Raw genomic sequence first — 19,541 nt, 5'->3', positions numbered from 1 at the left:
TAGAATAGACAACAGTAGAGTAGAATAAAGAACAGTAGAGTAGAATAGAGCAGAGTAAAATAGAGAACAGTAGAGTATAATAGAGAAGAGTAGAGTAGAATAGAGAAGAGAAGAGTAGAGTAGAATATAATAGAGCAGAGTAGAGTAGAATAGAGAAGAGTAGAGTAGAATATAATAGAGCAGAGTAGAGTAGAGTAGAATAGAGCAGAGCAGAGTAGAATAGAGAAGAGTATAGTAGAATAGAGCAGAAAAGAGTAGAAAACAGTAGAGTAGAATAAAATAGAGCAGAGTATGGCAGAGCAGAACATCTACCCCGCAAGAGACACAAAACTCGACAGGTGAATAATAAATGGAATACTGTTACAGCAGAACGTAACATGTCCTCTCCAGCAGTTTCATGTCAACACACCTGTCAGGGAGACGGGGAGGGGAGCGCTCCAGTGTGGCAGCGGCTGACTAGCCCACTCTGACGCAGCAAACACAATTAGCTCCAGCGCGTTCATTCAGATGTGTACAAGGAGCCCACTAATTAGCCTGTCAGCTTCTATTAGAGCCATCCTTTTGCCCATCTCTGCCTCGTCTTCAATCGCCTCCACACACACACACACACACACCCACCCACACACACCTGGATCCAGCTACTCAATCCCCACCTCATCCTCACCTCCAGATAATTCCTCCATGTCAACCACAGGGTGTTAACCTTAATCACAGGAGTCAAGGCCTCGTATCACAGGAGCGCTCACAGCCCCTCAGAGCCCCTAGCATCCCACCGGAGCTCCACGGCAACACATTACACCCCTAGATTACCTGAGAGCAACAGGGGTGGGCCGGGGTGGGGGAAAGGGGGTTGGGGGCGGGTGGGTAATCTAGTGTTCATGCAGGGGTCATCAGAGAGAGAGATTGTTTGGTTTATCAGGGACGGGGGTGGTTGCCGGGCAGATAAACTGGGCCCGCCACGGCCCCTTATCGCTGCCTGGATCTCCTGCTTGTTAGCGCTTAGCGTAGCTGCGGTGCTGTTTCTCAGTGCTATCAGGGCACGCAGACGCTAGCGCAGGGGAGTGGACTATGCTCCAGTGCACAGCTGGCCCGGGCTAATCTGATCACCCTGCCCCGGTTTAAACATGATAAAGCAGATATGCAGCGGGGGAAGTGATCCAGCCCTGCTCTGACAGGGCACCCTGGGTACAGGAAACACAGGCCCATATAAAGGGCCAAACGGATAGCTCCGGGGTTCTGCCAGTTTGTCCTACCGGGGCACATTTTGCTACTTTAGAGCAAAACTATAGGGATAACCCTAACTCTACCCTTACGCTAAACGCTAGACAGAGTGTGTGTGTGTGTGTGTGTGTGTGGCACCCTGGTGAGGCTGTACACACAGGGCATAGCACCCTGCCGCCATTTTTACAAATATCACGTGACAAGAAGGCGCCGAGGAGGACAGTAGCTGTAGAACTCCTGCTGCCCAGACACTAGGACACCCTACACACACACACACACACACACACTCTTCTGGTCTCCAGGACAGCTGAGACACGCTCGCTTGCTCCCTCACACACACACACCCCTGTGGTCTCTAGTACACCCTACACGCTCCTGGACACCCTACACATACACACCAGACACGCATGCATGCACACACCTACACAAACACACACACCCCTGTGGTCTCCATGGAGTTGTAATTGGATCCAGTCAGTGGTCCCCCACTGGGGGAAACTGTGCTCCAACACACAGATGCTTTCCCCAAGACACTCTCACACACCAGGGGAGCCCACAGACACAGGGGGGAGACAGAGAGAGACAGAGAGAGAGAGAGAGAGAGAGAGAGAGAGAGAGAGAGAGAGAGAGAGAGAGAGAGAGAGAGAGAGAGAGAGAGAGAGAGAGAGAGAGAGAGAGAGAGAGAGAGAGAGAGAGACTGACAGAGCGAGCGAGCGAAAGACAGAGGGCGAGAGACGGAGAGAGCGAGACTTACAGGAACATGTCATTTGAAGGACACTGGAAGATACACAGCAATCCAAACCGGCCCAATCCCAACCACTTCCTGCTACATGGAGAACATGAACTCAGCTACATCTTGAAGAGTGTGCTTGACCCTCATAACGATAAGAAAACAAGGCTGGCTATTCAAGTGACCACAATAAGCTGTCTAATCACCCAGCCTCTGAAAAGCTCTCAATCAGCCACACACTTGTATCTGGTATCAAAGTAGAGAGGAAGTCTACACACAAGAACATAAACACCATCTTTTATGTCCAGATGGTTGATTTGTCAGGCACTCCTTGCAACAATTACACTGTGTGTGTGTGTGTCTGTGTGTGTGTTTGTGTGTCTGTGTATTCTCTTTTATCTGAAAGATTTTAACTTGCCAGTAGGGAGAAGTGAGGATGATAAACAGCCACAGGGGCTATAATGTGCTCAGTTTACACTGCTGCCAAGGACATTTACACTGGGAGATAAAACACAAAGGGCTCTCATCAAGCTCTGCTCCATCTGGACACTCCATGGTTTATATGCACTGAACCCCACCAGCATGACACTGTCACCAAGACTGGGGCAAAACGAGGAATGGGGAGAGAGAGGGAGAGAGATGGAGGGAGGGAGAAAGAACTACAGGAAAGGATGGAGAGAAATAATGAGATAATCAAAGAGAGAGAGAGAAGGATGGGGAGAGAAAGAGAGTAAGAGAGAGAGACTAGCAGACAGAAACGTCTTTCTTTAAAGGATTAAAACTATAATACATTTGACCTCCAAGTCCAACTAAACTATATAAAAATAAAAAAACAGGCCACTATATATTATTTTTATAGCTATATATATTACGTTTATATGAAGTTTACAATTCCAGTTAGTCTCATACCATGGCCTTAATGGAGGAGATACTGTGTCAGTAAAGGACACCCCTGGCTATACACACCCATTATTTACTTTGGCTTCCTGGCCAATTTCCTTGTTGGCCCCCAGACAAAAAACATAAAAACAGGCCATTTCAACCAACCGCTGGTCCACAGAGGGACTGCCTCGCCATGCTAGAGTCTGACTCAGAGGAGCCCATTTCCTAGCCTGCTCCCACCGACAACGACGCTAGCTAGCCTGGAACTTCCAGACTGGGCGCGGAAACGCCCGGAACCGAGAAAACAGGCGCGGCGGCGAGCCAGCGAGCGCACGCCGGCGGGGCAGGTCGACGGAGGAGGAGGTGGGTCCTACCTGCTTGTTCCTCTTGGAGTAGGTCTTCTTCAGCAGCCGCTCGTTCATCCTCTCCTGCTCGTGCTGGGCGTGGCGGAGGAAGCCGTTCTCCAGCGGGTCGGAGGGCATGACGTTCTCCGCCTCCTCCTCGGCCGCCGCCGCCTCCTCCTCCTCCTTCTTCGGCCGCTTCACCGGCACCACCGCCAGAGGCTTCTCCCAGCGCTCCTTCACCTCCGGGCTCTTCAACGCTCCTGTCTTCTTCTGTGAAGAGAGAGAGGAGGAGAGAGAGAGGAGGGGGGGAGGGCAGGATATGAATATATGGATAAAACACACATTGCAGAGTTGTTGGCAAACAGTCGGGCTGCGTCCTCCTGCTGGCTCAGAGATTCCAGTAAACAAGGAAGTCAGGGACTTTGTTGTCGTCTGGAGTACCCCGACAGTAGGCTCTAAGCGCGGCTCTAATGCTGCTTTAATGAGCTTATGATACGCTCCTCTGAATACAAACACGTATTCTCGTAAACAGGTCCTTTATTTGGCTGCACGGCTCTTGCCACAGGGCCCTAATGACCAATCACAGGGTTGGCTTTCCTCATTTCAGTAACTCTGGTTTGATGTGGCCCTGGTCGGGTAATTACAATGAGTCATCTTAAAATAACATAAAAAAAGAAAAAATGTATTTATATTTTTCACCACACCCTAATCGCTCACCGCAGTATACCCGTGACCCTATATTAGACAGGCCCGGTAGGTGACATTCTAGCAGTAAACAACTGGTGAGAGCCGGGCACAGAGGGGTTGGAGAGGGGTGACACACCGCTGCTTGATGCCAAACACAGGCCACGGCCGCGGCCTGTTAGCCGGAGCTCCAACATCTGCTCCTAGCGAGACAGGCCACATTACAGTCAATTCCCGCTGCCCTGTGCGGAGAGCTCCATCTGAATAATCAAATAATTGGCTCCGGGGGGCGCGGGGGTGGCGCAGGGGGTTAGCAGATGGCTATCACATTAGCGCTAACACAGCAACACTGATACATTTGCAAAGGTGCGCAGGTAAAAGCCTTCCTGCCCCCCCCCCCCCCCCAGGCGGCATTAGAGGAAAGCGACGCTAAGAAAATGTGACGTCGTGACATTTCTCGCAGACTCCCTCCTCGCCCGCGATCCGAAGTCACTTGTTAGAGACGGCTCGAGATGGCTCCCCCCGGCTCGTGCGCTGACACAACGCCGAGGAGGAGGCTTCAAGACCCCGCCCCCCCCCCCCCCCCCAACATCACACTGGGACTCCCCAAGACCTCCCCTCACCCTTCCAGGCAGCACATTCATTCCTCATGAGGCAGGGCAAACCCGACTAGGCTACTTGTCATGCGATTCATTACCTAGAGAGAACCATCTTTTGAAGCGCGGCCGCCGGAACAAAGCGCTACAAAACCGGCAACAAAAGGATGGGGGGGGAGTGGGGAGGGGTGCCAGGTGTTTTGCTTCCTCGGGGGGGGGAGGTGAGGAGGGGAGAGGGGGGTGAACGTTCAAACGGTGGGCATCAATATTCATCGAGCCAACGCGAGATTGGCAGTTCAAAGTAATTCAATTTGCATGCCACGGCCCACCCACTCTTGGTTCTAAATGGAACTCGCGCGTGGAAAACCTACACGGCGCTAGCTGTGGGATCAATTAGGTGTAGACTGACGTGCCTGGGGGGCCTCGTTGAGAGTCAGTGTGAGATGCGCCCCAGAGATTAGGATCTGGCCCGGACCAGACACAGACCCACAACACATTAGCATTCTTCTGCATGACGACCCCCCCAATACAAGCAGCTGCTGAGAGGTCTCAACCAGGGATAAACACACACACACAGACAGAAACAGAGACACATACACACACAGACGCACACACACACAGACAGACACACACCTACAAACACACACCTACCTACACACACAGACAACGGGGAAGGAAAAAAACGAGGCCGAGAAATCGCGACACCATCTGGAAAGCTTTGGGGGGGGGGGGGGGGGGGGGGGGGGGGAAATAAGAAGCATGTGGAGTGAATAGTGGAGCAGAGCCTGAGCGTGCCACAGAGGCTGCTCTGTGAACAAACACACACACCACAGCCGTTTAGCTGGATAATGTTGGGTCACATGTGCATAGACTGTGAGGGGGGGGGGGGGAGGACAGAGAGAAAGATACAGATAACAGAGAGTGAGAGATTGATAGAAAGAGAGCGGGGGGGAGGAAGCCAGAGAAAGAGAACGAGGAGAGAGAGAGAGAGAGAGAGAGAGAGAGAGAGAGAGAGAGAGAGAGAGAGAGAGAGAGAGAGAGAGAGAGAGAGAGGAGATGGATGACTGGCTCTGCTCCCCTGTCGGCACACGCTGTAACAGACCGCTAGACTGGTCTGACCCGGGCGCGTTGCCGTAGCAACAGCGGGAAGAGCTTTGTTGGCGCTCTACATTGCGCACGCACGCACACGAGCACCCAAACAAAGACACACATACGCGCGCGAAACACAAACAAACGCGCGGGATTCCACACACGCAGTCGGCGCCCTAAACACACAAGGCTGGTGACCGGCTGAGCAGAACCGTCCCCTGAAACGTGAACGAGGACACGCAAGAACATGGAGACCCTCCAAACAGACCAGCAGCGGGGGGTGGGGAGGGGGAGGGGGGAGGCATGTTCCCAAGAGGCCTCTAAGCGGCGGCGGCAGCAGATGAGGGAGACTACAGTGCACAGTGTGTTTGGAGAGAGAGAGAGAGAGAGAGAGAGAGAGAGAGAGAGAGAGAGAGAGAGAGAGAGAGAGAGAGAGAGAGAGAGAGAGAGAGAGAGAGAGAGAGAGAGAGAGAGAGAGAGAGAGAGAGAGAGAGAGAGAGAGAGAGAGAGAGAGAGAGAGAGAGAGAGAGAGAGAGAGAGAGAGAAAAGAAAAGAGAGAGGGAGGGAGGGAGAGAGACCCCGACAGTGCCGTGGTACCACGTGTCTCATGCACACCATCGTCGTCATCACATCCCCCCCGGCTTCTCCTCCTCCTAGCCACGCTCATTATTTACGAGCCACGGAGAGCGCTCGGCCGAACCTGCCTGGCGTCTCTATTAGCGGCGAGAGCCCCGCGGCAAGGCCCACTCTGCCCCTGGAACTCGCCGCGCCACATCACGCCGCACGGACGCCACACGAGAGACTCGCGGTCGTCGGTTCCACTGTACGACACACCACTCCCCCACCCAGCAGCGCGCTGCACGGCTCACGGGGTGCTGTCCCGTCTCCTTTAGCGCTGCTGCTGCTGCTGCTGCTGCTGCTGCTGCGGTCTTCTGTGCTGTTTGGGTCCCAGATCCGCTGCCGAACATCTTAATTATGTTTTAATGAATCCCTGGTGGAGAGCGCGATGGTCTGAGCGAATTAACCAAGCGGCGGCACTTGAGCTGAAATGAATCCATCATTCCTCTCAGTTGCGACAGCGATAAACATTTTGAGCTGCGCGCGTTTGTGTGTGTGTGTGTGTGTGTGTGTGAGAGGGAACAGGGACCCTCTAAAATGCTATGGGACAAATAAACTCAGTTTATGTTTGTAGTCCCCCGGCGCTTCTGTCTCAGAATAATGGTTTCCTACCCAAGCTTTGTTCCTACCAAGCAGAGATGCCTGTCAGTCATTTATAATCAAACATTTGAAATGTGCACCCATACACACACACACACACACACACACTCTCACAAACATGCACAAATACACACCTGTCTGTTCATCAGGGGCCTAAATCTAACAACCTCAATTAGGCATCCAGCCTACAGCCTGCACACAATTTAAACATTTCATCCTGAGTGGTCCTTTGTATTGAACAGAAATCCGTAAACCCTCCTCTCTTTACGTCAATCATTAAGGCGCTCAGTGCTCCAACAAAAGGAAAGAGATTTGTAACATTGCCTCATAAAATGGAAAAACGTCTCTCTTCAACAGCGCCAGGGTGCGGATTTACATGCAAACAGCTGACTGTGTCTGCGCACATTAGCGGCCGCTATATCATCAAGCCAGGTGCGATGAAGATAGCATTGATTTAGCCGCTAGCGCTAGCGCCGCTGAGCAACATCTGCAGTTGCCCGCCCAGGAACTCCCTCTGATCTAATGCAGCTGTCAGCCCGCATCGAACACACCTTTAATTAAGTCATAGCGTAGCATACACTCACATTCGCTTTGGCACGCTGCCTGTAAGCAAAATCAAGAGCCTGCTAGCTCTGCTGTGTGTGTCGCCTTCACCCGCAGCACAGCAGTGGGCGCAAAAAGGTCTCCCTCTCTCTCCACGGCCCCCCTCGCTGCTTCTCTCCACCTCTCTCACTCACTCTCTTTTTCCATCTCTCATTCTCTCTTCCCCTCCACCCCCTCTCACCGGGGGGGCGGCTTGTAGCGAGTAATTTCCAGACAGACATCCGGCTGGTGGGGGGGGGGGAGAGTTCCGAAATGCTGACCTCATTAGAGCCTGGCCCAAAGAGAGGGGTCCTGGGTTGGCTCAAGCAGCCTGCTCCCCCCCCCCTCGTCCTCTTTAAAGGCTCGGCTCTCCGCCCCTCTCAGGACAGCCTCCCCGGATGCTCACCTCAACGGCCGGCCGTGCCGTCTTATCCGCGAATTAAGAGTCGTGGGGGCCGCTCTTCGGATACCTCCTTAATATCCGCTTCTTTTTCTCTTACCTCCTCCCTCTCTCTCTCTCTCTCTCTCTCTCTCTCTCTCAATGTGTGTGTGTGTGTGTCTGTCTTTATTTAGAGTGTGTGAAGGGCTGGACGTGCTCCCGGACTGACACCATCTGGAAAAACAGGGGCTTTGTGGAGACAGGCAGGCAGGCAGGCGGACACACAGGCAGACAGACAGACCATCGAACAGAGGACTAAGAGAATGGGAAATGTAGAGAAACAACAGAAAGAAAGGGGACGGAAAAAAGGCTCCGTGCTTTTGTCAATAACCCGTGTGTCTGTGTGCGTGTCAGCGGTAGTGTCATTCCAGCGAGTCTTCATTCAGGTGTTCATGAAACGGGTCACAGCCTCCCTGTCGCCGGACCCAAGACCCTGCACCTGCCCCCGTCCTGTCCAGACACTGCCCTGCCCCCCCCCCCCCGCACACACAAACACACTCTCCGCACATCGCCGTTCTGCAACCTTCACGTCACCCACACAGAGAGGATCCAGGAGAGGGCTTTCCATCACTCCGTCGCGCTCACTTCCTGGAGCAGCGGTCCACTTCCGAGAGGGGAGCTGGAGCAGGCAGAGGCAGCACAGAGGCAGCACAGAGGCAGGCCAGAGGCAGCACAGAGGCAGGCCAGAGGTAGCGCAGAAGCAGCCCGGAGGACTTCCAGCCCTCAGCTCTGGTCTGGATCCCTCACCTGCTGCAGGACTGGCTGGCTGACGAGCCGGGCTAACTTTCCACACAGAAGCCTGTCTGGCTGCTGACGCAGGAAACTGCTCAGCCCACACGCTGGCCCTCAGATATGACTGCGTGTCAACGACAGATGTACTATTTCTCTCTCTCTCTCTCCTTCTCTCTCCCTCTCTCACTCTCTCCCTCTCTCTCTCCTTCTCTCTCCTTCTCTCTCCCTCTCTCTCTCTCTCTCTCTCTCTCTCTCTCTCTCTCTCTCTCCCTCTCTGCAGAGAGGAAGTGGCAACTACACTTTCCTGCCACCTCAGCAACACCACAGTATGAATTCTGTACATTAAGCACAAGTAACAAATCTGGTATTTCCCCCCATCTGGGTAAATCTATGATACTTATTTTGTGAGGAAGCACAATAAAAATACGAAACGTCTTCTCAACATAACGATTTGCCCGTCAAACAAACACTCAATGGTAAAAAATAAAAATCCAACTGCATTCCTCGAACATTGAGTTCAATACCAGCCCATTTCCAGCACACAGAACACTGCCAGTTGTGTCAACTTTCCGAAAGGCGAACCAAAGTGACAATGAAGTGTTGTGACTAGCAGAGTGCCTCGCTGTGCCACCTGGCAAGTGGCTCTGCCCCCCCCGACGCCCGCTGGGAGGACGAGGTGTGGGGACACACAACGTTATTCATACCGGAGGCAAGAGTCATGACTCGCCCCTGAGGAACCCCCCGGGGGAGTAGGGGGGGGGGGGGCGTCACTATGCAGCCATAGGTCTCTCCCTCCACCTTACACAGTAGCGCCTTCAGGCTTCAGGACCGGCACGCCTCCTAGAGAAACACAAACAGCCCTGAGCTTCTGGTCCACCAGCAGGTTCCCCCGACACCACACCTTCTGCACTGATGCCAATCTGAAGGCCACGGTGATGTTCTACCGACCTTCCAGAACTGAACTTGATGTTTACATTTACATTTAGTCATTTAGCAGACGCTCTTATCCAGAGCGACTTACAGTAAGTACAGGGACATACCCCCCGAGGCAAGTAGGGTGAAGTGCCTTGCCCAAGGACACAACGTCATTTGGCACGGCCGGGAATCGAACTGGCAACCTTCTGATTACTAGCCCGCTTCCCTAACCACTCAGCCACCTGACTCCCTCATGATGTTACTTCTTCAGACCTCCCTCCAGCTCTCAGAGGCTACGATGATCTGGACGGGGGGGGGCTAACTAGCGGTCTTGGAACCCAGCGAGAGTGTGATGTGTCAAACAAGAGGGCTGTCATACTGGTGGAGGGTTGTTCCAACCACCCACCCCTCCCCCCGGCCCCAGGGGGATGGCAGAGGGGGGCAGCTCTGCTCCCTGGGGGGGAGACAGCTGGAGCAGGCTGTCATCAGACCCCCCCCCCTCCTCTCCCCCCTCCCCTCTCATCTCCTGACTGACAGACAAGGCCTCCTGTGTCTGCAACACTGGGCCAGATGACATCCCTGTGCTGAATGCGAGGGGGGGGGGGGGGGGGGGGAACGGCGAATCTTTCCGTGTGGCTCTCCGTCTCATAAGTGGGCCGAGGTGATTGTGGGTTCGCGGTGAAACGGCGGGGGATGCTTCAGACGAAGCGCCGGATGCATCGACGCTCGTAAACGACACGCTTTCCTTCGTGACGATGTCAGCGGCTTCCTCAGCCGTGTTACTGGAGGTACTGCTAGGCTGACCAAGGTAGGTCAGGGCCAGCGTGGGGAACGGCTCCGCGGTGAGACAGGGAGCAAAAACCAAACCAACGTTCCTAAAGCGAAAACAACGCGAGGGAAGCCATGCGTTCGGTGTGTTAGTCTAACTGGATGCAGGTGCCGGGGTCTGTGGGAGGGGAGGGGGAGAGGGAGAGGCAGGCTTCAAGGAACGTGCCTTCAAGGACCCGCGCCATCAGAGGCCTCGCTCATCTGTGAAAGTGTGTTCCCCTGGGCACCCCCGCTCCTCCTCCTCACCCCTCCTTCTCTTTCCCAACAGTGCTCTCTGAGAAACTCTGCTACTGTACCATAACCTTTCTTCTCTCTCTCTGTCTCCCCCTCTCTCTCTCCCCCTCTCTCTCTCTCCCCCTCTCTCTCTATCCCTCCCTCTCCCCCATTCTCTCATCTCTCCCCTCCATGCTATCCCTCCGGCTCCAGGCTCCTCCCAGACCGGGGTTGAATTTGTTTTTCTTTCCTCTCCCCGCAGGCATCTTCAGCCCTGCTCGGGACTTGGCAGGCAGCAAGGAGGGACACCACCGCTGGTCCAGCAAGGCTGAGGCCAGACCTTCAGCTAGGACCGAGGGGACTGTGTTTGATGAACGCCTTTCAAGTCTCACAGAAGAGGATGAACATATGAAGGGTTCCCAAAAAGAGCGGTCGAAACATTTGGTAATCTACACTATGGTTTTAACCTCTGTCTTTGACAGCATGACTAAAATACTGGGGACTCAGAATGAAGCCAGGTACTGGAGGAATGCCTGAATCACTGAGCTGAACTCAAGCAGTTATGTACACAATACAGTATGCTATCCCTATCACACACACCACACATCGACACACACACACACACACACACACACAAACACCGCCCCCACAGCAGAACTGTGACCATGAGGCTTGTTGGAAAAACCAGAGGTCAAACCATAAAGCAATTATGAAAGCGAGTCATCAACTAAAGGCTGACAGCAATACAATTACCTCCAGGCCTGCCTGTCTGGAAACATGGAGAGGGCTATGTTTAACTGGAGGCCTTCAGGCTAGGCCTGCATGTACACTACAGTACAGTGTGTAATTGTGCCAAGCTGAGAGCTCTTTAATCCTCTCTTTAACAGGTAGAGAGAGGTGCTCAGGAAGAGAGAGCCATCTATTATGGGGAACAAAGGCCTTGGCATCGGGCCACTTGACTGTCTGCGGTGAACAGTGACTACGGGCCTGACTCAGTCAGATGAGAGGGTAGAGGGAGAGATCACTGCATATCTACTCTGCTGTCCAGGGAGAATGTCTCAACTGACAAAGAGACACATCTACTGTCCAGGGAGAATGGCTCTACTGTCTAAGAGACACATCTACAGTCTGGAGGAAGGCCTCTAGTGTTTATGAAACATCTACTGTCCAGGGAGAATGGCTCTACTGTCTAAGAGACACATCTACAGTCTGGAGGAAGGCCTCTAGTGTTTATGAAACATCTACTGTCCAGGGAGAATGGCTCTACTGTCTAAGAGACACATCTACAGTCTGGAGGAAGGCCTCTAGTGTTTATGAAACATCTACTGTCACAGGGGAATGCCCCTACCATCCAGGGGGAAGTTTCTGTTGTATATTCAAACACTTTATTTCCCTTGTAAAAAGTAATTACTGGATAATTAAACTACTTACAGGATAATACTACTTTAGGTTAGGGTTAGTCACAATGACTGAACTATTAATACCCTCAGGTTTGTCTACGTTTTTGCCTAGGAAATAAGAGCATGGGTTTCAAAAGGTCGAGCACACAGAAAATGTTTCTGACGAGAACAGAGTGTCAGACACTTGACAGTGCATGTTGAGGACCTTAGCGGTGCCGTGCTGCTGCAAGGCGCCCAGACAAGGGTGAGTGATGAGTCATGAGATGTTGTAGTGCTGGGACAATGGGCCGTAGCAGAAGTGCTTTACAGGTCCCCAAGGTGCCATCCTGTCACTGGCACCGCTGAGGCGTTAAAGAGTACTATGTGGTTAGGCATGGCAGGGCTGAACAAAGACTGCTCTGCTCAGCCTACCTGAGGGGAGACTGCAGGCCTTGAGATACACTGGTTCTGGGGTTAGTTCTGACAGTGTCTTGACAGGGTACGATTCATTTGGAAAATGATACTATAATCTCAGTGTAAATTATAGACGACAGATGACTATTTGCGATGTCTGTCATGTCTGTCCCCCTCAGTTTTTATTGAGAAAATCATGTTTAACTGCCGCTTCTTCAGTTATATGAAGAAAAAAGCTGTCCCACCCACATCCAAACAAATCTATGCCCCTGGTGCATCGTAAACTAAAGCCCAACTAGACTAACTGTCAACTTGTTCCAAACACAAGTATCAAACACAAGAGCCAGCCCGTCTGTCCTCTCTCTACTCCCCGCCTCGGCGTTAATAACGAGTGATCCATCCACTTCCTGTGGAGGAAGGACATGTTTATACAGCTCCTGCTCAGAGGCAAGCTACCAGAGAAAAACAGATTACAGAAGCACAGCGGTCAAATGTCAACACAGCTCCACCGGAGAAGAGAAAAAAACACACCAAACGTGTGTGAACAGACGGCTACCAGCTAGCCAAGCAGCTAAAAACAAACCAGCTCTGCCTCCTGACAAATACAGCCATTTCCTCCTGGCTGTCACTGTCAAGCGAGGTAGAAAATCGAATATCCTCCCCCCTTCGCTGTGAACAAGTGTTTATTTATTGTCGATATAACACGTTCAGGCAGAACATTTAATCACCTCGGAGCAAGCCGCGTTATTTTTGCTGTATTAGCGACCACCTGCTCTGGTGCTTGGTACGCAGGCATGCAACGCCTCTGCGACACGGCCTCCTGAACGCTCCGTACAAACGACAGAAATGAAACAGCTGTTTAGACATTAGGCAGCCCCCGCGGCCCTGCCTAGGGACTTGAGTTTGTGGGTAACGATTCATTAGGGGGGGGGCCTGCACAAATAAAGAGGAAATCACTAACAGGCTTCCCTCTGAGCTGGAGACTGGGATATATCCTCACTCCTTTTCTCAGTCGCCATGTGGTTCCTAGCATGCTAGGATGATGAGATAATTGTACTGAATAGACTCTCCAACGCAGTGGGACGTTGGGGAGCCTTTTCGCTGAAGGCAAGGAGCAGTAATTGGCTAACAAGCAGGAAGGGAGATTTAGGCCACCTGCTGGCAACCCCAGACCGACTCTAGTCTGGCCTTTGGCAGTGTGAAATGGAGAAGGTATGGGTGAGTAAAAAATAAATTTCTCACTAAGGGACAAATCCACCATGTCAAAGCTGGCCAGGAGGCCATTTTCTTTCCTTTTGAAAGTCCAGCCCTGCTCTTGGAGATGGAAGTAAAGTAGCAGGGAGTAGATGAGAACTGGGTAGAGCAGAGGAAAGGAGGGAAGGAGGAAAGGAAAAAGCAGAGAAGGAGGTAGGGTAGGTGGGGTGAGGAGAAGGAACCAGGAAAGGAGGTACCACGACAAAGTATTGTTAAGAAACAGTGAGGTCAATTTTATTGGTGCCTCTAAGCTGCTCTAAACTGGCCTGGTCATCTCTCTCCAACAAGCTCCGATAAGAAACGATGGCAGTTGAATATTTTAAAACCTTGATGCACGAATTAAAACCAGACTCCAGGCTTTAATGAAAAATCACATTATCCTACTGCTAGCCAAACCTCATAATCAGGTCAAAAACCAGAAGTACAGCTAATCAGTTCAAATGCCAGGGGTGGCAATGTGAATGAGTTCTAACGGGGGGGGGGGGGGGGGGGGGTGAATGAAATGGCTCCGACCCAAACGCCCCCGCCTCTCAGGCCCGCCTCCAACCATCCTTACAACCTTTCAATCAACACAAGTCCGCCAGACAGCAGCTTGACGCCGCAGAGTAAAAACACTCTGCACCCAATAACTCAAAATGGAGGCGAGGCTGTCCTTTTTTTACACTCCTATTACCCACACAGACAAGATTTAAGTTCAATATTTCCTAGATGCATTACGCTGGCATTAAAAGGCCATGGATCACTGTACTGGTCCCGACTTTGTTCATGTTGTCGTGCGGAAAAAGGTCTGGCAGCGCTTGAGTGGCGCGGCTGCCAAGTGGGAGCCCAAGGCTTTAGCTGCCCTGGATTCCTGGGGTCTGCCTGATACAGTCATGCTGGCGACAGTTTTACCACACCGCCACAAAGTATTAAGAGGATGGTTCCGGTTTGGCTGACACATCACACGTTATGGATCTGAAGAGATGGGGGGGGGACCTTACAGGGACATGTCATCGACCTGATATGGAAGGAGGCAGGTGATGCATCTGGAAATGGCGTGAAATCAATCGTCCGAATTACGCTGGGCGCGGCGAGGAACAGTTGCGGGTTAACCAATCGTGTCCACAGCATATGCCCCTGTCTGTCTGTCTGTCTGTCTGTCTGACTGTCTGTCCACTCCCTCTCTAATGAAACCAGGATTTAGTGTTTTAAAAGCCCATTCGACTTAAGCCAAGGCTGGATATTCTAAAGGCTGTGTAAAACATTGAGTGCCAAGAGCTCGGGGTATTCCCATAACTTTCCTGGCCAGTGAGACGACCCTCCAGAGTCCTGATGGAGGGGATCAGGCCACTGACAAGCCCAGCCCTCCCATCCTACACACCTGTAGCCTGGCCTGGCCCAGCCTGGCCTGGTCCGTCCGAGTGCAAGGCTGGATCCCAGACCCCAGACCCAGCCCATTAGCTAACCCTGAGCCCTACTCCATCTGCTCCTCACTCCCACTGGAACACAAAGAGAATGTCGATCCTTTCAGCAGGTGTAGAGTGCTCTAGTGTGGTGTGCAGTCGATACAAATAATGACGTCCCCCCCCTCCAATATCCTCTTATGGTGTCGTGAAAAGCTATTAAAAAGACAAGCGACAGCATTTCTTCATCAGGCTTGTGTCTATTAGCTGAAGAATCCTGCTTTCACATCACAAGATATATTGAGGGGTACGATGACCTCGGGGTCATTTACGAGCACTTAAAGTCAACAGGTGGATATGCGGTTTCATGACAACATGCCTGACCTCACCATCAGTCAGAGAAAACGAATAAATGTAGCCTAACCTTCCGTCTGCCGTCAATGGATTCCAAACAGTTGGCATTCCTGTGACATTTACCCAGTCAAAACAATGGAGTCTCAGGGTGTTCTTTAGGCACACTCCCTGCTATACCCTCCAGAGTCCTTCCAATAACTGTTACCTTGGTTCTTAACACACACACACATGCTGGAACCAGATGCATTCACTCCCTCTGTCAGACAGAGAGATGGACAGGGGGATAGGTTGGAGAGAGGGGACTCCTACTTGAGGCTGGCTGTGGATGAAAAGTTCCCCTGGGGACAAGCTGTCACTGCTCGCGAGGACTTCATGAAGTAGGGGATTCAATAGTGAAGTGACAGGGGTAGGCCAAAGGTCACCGTGACCCTGAGCCCAACACGAGGATGTGCAGTCATCACTGTTTGTTTGCAGCTCTGTCATTTGTCACTGTGAAAAAAAGTAATTATTGGCATTCCTGCATGGGAGATTCCAAGCCTTAGGGAGAATCTTTAGTGTCTGGCAATCTAACAACTGCCGATGTTCCTGAAGGCATCAACAAAACAAAGCGTCTTGTGCTCAATTTTTTCCACAAACGTATTGAAAAGAAAAGACCGATTTTATCGTATAATTACATTTAATACGGGCCCCCTTGGTGCTATCTTTACTCCAATGTGTTTGTAGTGTGCGTGTCACTACGGGCCACTTAGCTGTTTGAGTGGTGGGAGTGTTTGCCACCTTGCAGCCAGCCTGTCTCAGCCTCAACCACAGGAACAGCCGCAGTCAACTTTGGCTCGCTTCAGTCCAAACCTCCCTTTAGCCTCGACTCAGTGCCATGGCAACACATAAATGCTCAACTTGTCTTGCAGGACTAAGGTTCCTTCTTGGTACCCCCCCTCGCCCCCCACACACACACAAAAAAAAGAGAAGCAGTGTGTGTAAAACTGACTAACATTAACGCTGGCAGTCCTGAGAGGTGAGAAGCAGAGAGGGCTGAACGGAGCGGCAAGTAGCGCCAAGTAACCAAACGCTCTCCGAGCCGAGTCACAGTCCCGTCCAAGGAAAATACGACTAAATGTATGGAGGTGCAGTGTGTGTGTGTGTGTGTGTGAGTGTGTGTCTCTTACGTATGCATGCATGCATGTGTTCCCTACTTTGCCTGTTTTTCTGTCTGTCTGTCTGCCGCCCAGCCAGCCTGCCTGTCAGTGGCTTTGTAGAGCGAGCAGTATGACTTTATGGAAGTCAGGCCTGGCGGAGGAATACTAGAGCAGTGTGTTCAGGCCTGTCGATCTCTGTGGGTATTCTGTGATTGTTAGCGAAGCGGTAGGATGCCCGGGGCCCGGCTGCGCGATTCGGCAGGAAGGCCTGAAACACTAAGTGATGATTGTTCTCCGGAACTTTCATCTGGGACAAAAGCTGCCTTGTTAGAATCCAACACCAGCATTACCACTGGCTGTGTAGAAACGCTCAGTTTTAGTCGGTGTAATTGCTAGGTTCAGACACCACAGAATATGATAAGTAGCACTTATCTCCCCCCATGGCCTTATGGAGGCAGAGGAGCCATGAAGCCAATGTCATGGTAACCAGCTAGCGGCGGAACTAGCTCTGAGCACTCGTACCGCTCAGCGGCGCTTCCTCAATCCCGAAAAGCACGTACCTCGATATTTCGATCGATCGTCGCATGACACACCGGCACAAAAGTACAGTAGCGCTGTAGCGGAGAGATAACGAAACGTTGATGAATCAAACTCTCTTAAACTCCACACGAGTGCAGGGGGCCGGGGGGGTCTGTGTAAACTGCGCTCGTGTGAAGGAGCTGGTGTTCATTCTACAGGCAGCTGTCAGGTTAACAAGGGTGGTAATGGGCCTTCAGACTGCCATTCACGGTCTCAGGGAGCTCCACATGGGCACGGCTAGCCCTTTCACGGCCTGCCTGGGATGGGCCGCAGAGACTGACACGGACAGGGCCCGTCGTCAGGGATACAAGGAGGGTTTGGGGACTCCAGAGACCAGAGAACCTGGAGTGCCACTCAGAATGCCAGAACACTGTACGAGGGGGATTGTGCGAACTCGGTGGAATTCAGGATTTAAACAGCTTTGACGCGCCGTTAAATTCGGAAGCTAAGCACTTTAGCATGACCACATCAGCGTTACCGCGCCATAGTGTTTGTGTTTGTCAGTGAATTTGTTCATGTGATTTCCCCAACGGGGAGATTATGAGATTGCAATAGGTACTCTTGGAGAGCCTGATAACTGTTCAGGCTGAAGGGTTCTTAAGACTCGTTACATCATTGGGAGCTTGTTTTGTTTATCCATAATAAGCAACACCCGTTTTACCACTGATTACATCATTGAACTCAGCAGTTACCGTGTGTGTGTGTGTGTGTATCCGCGTGCGTTTCCCTTCCAGAAAGTGTTCTACAAATGGAGAGCCAGCAGCCTCCAGCTGTTTTCAGAGTCTTTTTATAATGCTTATCTCTTCCATCAGCAAGGCTCTTACATGTTTCAACAGCTCACTGCTGAATGGGTGGCTGCGGCAGACCCTGGTGTGCGGCAGGGAGGCCAACACCCACTGATGTGTGAGGAACTGGCGTGCGGAACGAGCTAAGAACAATCAATCCATGTCGATTTTGTATTCATGCATAACGTGCATGCCGATTTGACCGTTATCCCCCCCCCCCCCAACAATTGTCACTGGTTGATTTCATGTTTTTCGATGTACCTAGTGCATGAAGGGATGATGTATTAGGAGTTTATCCTGGGAATGTTTGGCTGACGTTGACTTAGCAGGACGAAAGCATGTATACCAGCTCGTTCCTTGATTAATGAAGGCAAATAACTATGTTGGTCGTTTTGTCTGAATTCAGCACCTGCTACGGCAAATGGAAAGGGTTGATTGAAAATGAATGGCCCCACAAAACAAAGACATGTTTTCAAATCCATCTTCAGAAGGAGACAATAGAGTCTTAAATGAAGACTCACAAAACAAAAGATCAACAAAGAACAGCTTGATTTCTAAATGCTCTCTAATCAGGATTGCTTCTACTTCAGCGAAATCACACAGGGCCATTGAGCTTCTCTAAATCGACAGAACTTAAAAAGCACACTATTTGGCTTCGTATAATTTAATTACAGCTTCGCCAGAATGGAGCTGGCATAAGATCTCGTTGTCTTGGCAAATGCAGACAGTAGCTTAATGTGATTAATTGGAGGCTTCGCTTCCAATTTCCATAGAGGGACTCGCGTCTGTCAGACAGCAGTCATGTTGCAAGATTGAATGACTAGCATAGCCAGTACCAGCAACTAGCTTCGCTCTAGCTCAAACAATGCTCTTTATAAATCAGGGTTTTAAAGACAGAAAGTGATAAATGCTGTCCATCAACTTCTCGGTGCCATTTCTCCAGCCAGTCTTGTTAGTTCTAAACCTGCAGGTGTCCCCCAACACGCAACCCAGAAGTCACAGTGCAGAACCATTTCCCGGTGAGTTGGTTGAAGAAAAAAAAACTGTAGGAAATTAGTCTAATATGGCAATAAAAAAGACTCCGCAAAGCCGTGTTGTCACACATCAAGGACGCTCACAGCAAGGTAGCAGGCGGTGAAAAGTCCGCCTTTGAAATATGTATGCCTTCATACAAATCCCTCCCTTTGAAGATTGCTGTAGCGGGCCTGTTCGACATGTCCCTGTCTCCCCGAGCTAGCCGGAGCCTGGCACTTCCACACGCCCCGACAGAGGAGCGCAGCCGAGCAAGCGCATGCAGCTCTAACCGCCTGCCTCAGCCTAGTCCCTGTCAGCTTTGTGCGTCTCTCGAGAGTGCAGCGTGCACAAACGCTCGTTCGACGGCTGCCTCGCCTTTGACGTGGCGTTCCCCTGACATTCCACAGTGGACTTGTCGTTGGGAAGACACTTTCATATGAACAGTGTCCCAGGCACTCCTTCGAGTAGGCCTCCTTAACAAGGTGTTACCATGTTGGCTACTGAAATCTACAGGAATTGTAACATTGCAACATAGCACTTATGTTAATTTTTCAACCCCTCAGGAAACCCTTTTAAAAGCTGAAATCCGAGTGAGGGATGTGGTGTGTCAATGAGGGTGTGCGAAGCCTGCTTTACACCTGACCCGTCCGCGACAGGCACGACGGCCCGCACGGTCAAAGGTCCCACCAGCAGGCGGGCGACCCGCGGCGGACCTGCGACACGCGGGAGAGCTTCGAGGAAACCACGCTGTCGACGCGAGTTTCCGACACA

At 51.6% G+C, this 19,541-nt stretch overlaps 1 protein-coding gene across 1 annotated transcript in view; it reads right to left on the bottom strand.

Moving 5' to 3' along the window:
• The window catches only part of LOC134012352 (fibrosin-1-like protein), a 57,470-nt gene that overhangs the window by 11,119 nt on the left and 26,810 nt on the right, over positions 1 to 19,541 (bottom strand). The window contains exon 2 of the mRNA XM_062452144.1: positions 3,208 to 3,447. Within this exon, the coding sequence (XP_062308128.1) occupies positions 3,208 to 3,447 (240 nt within the window). The remainder of the gene's footprint in view (positions 1 to 3,207; positions 3,448 to 19,541) is intronic.

This window comes from Osmerus eperlanus, chromosome 25 (genome assembly GCF_963692335.1).
Source record: "Osmerus eperlanus chromosome 25, fOsmEpe2.1, whole genome shotgun sequence".
Classification (NCBI taxonomy): domain Eukaryota; kingdom Metazoa; phylum Chordata; class Actinopteri; order Osmeriformes; family Osmeridae; genus Osmerus; species Osmerus eperlanus.
The sequence above is the reverse complement of the archived record's forward strand: the minus strand, read 5'-3'. Positions and strand labels throughout refer to the sequence as shown.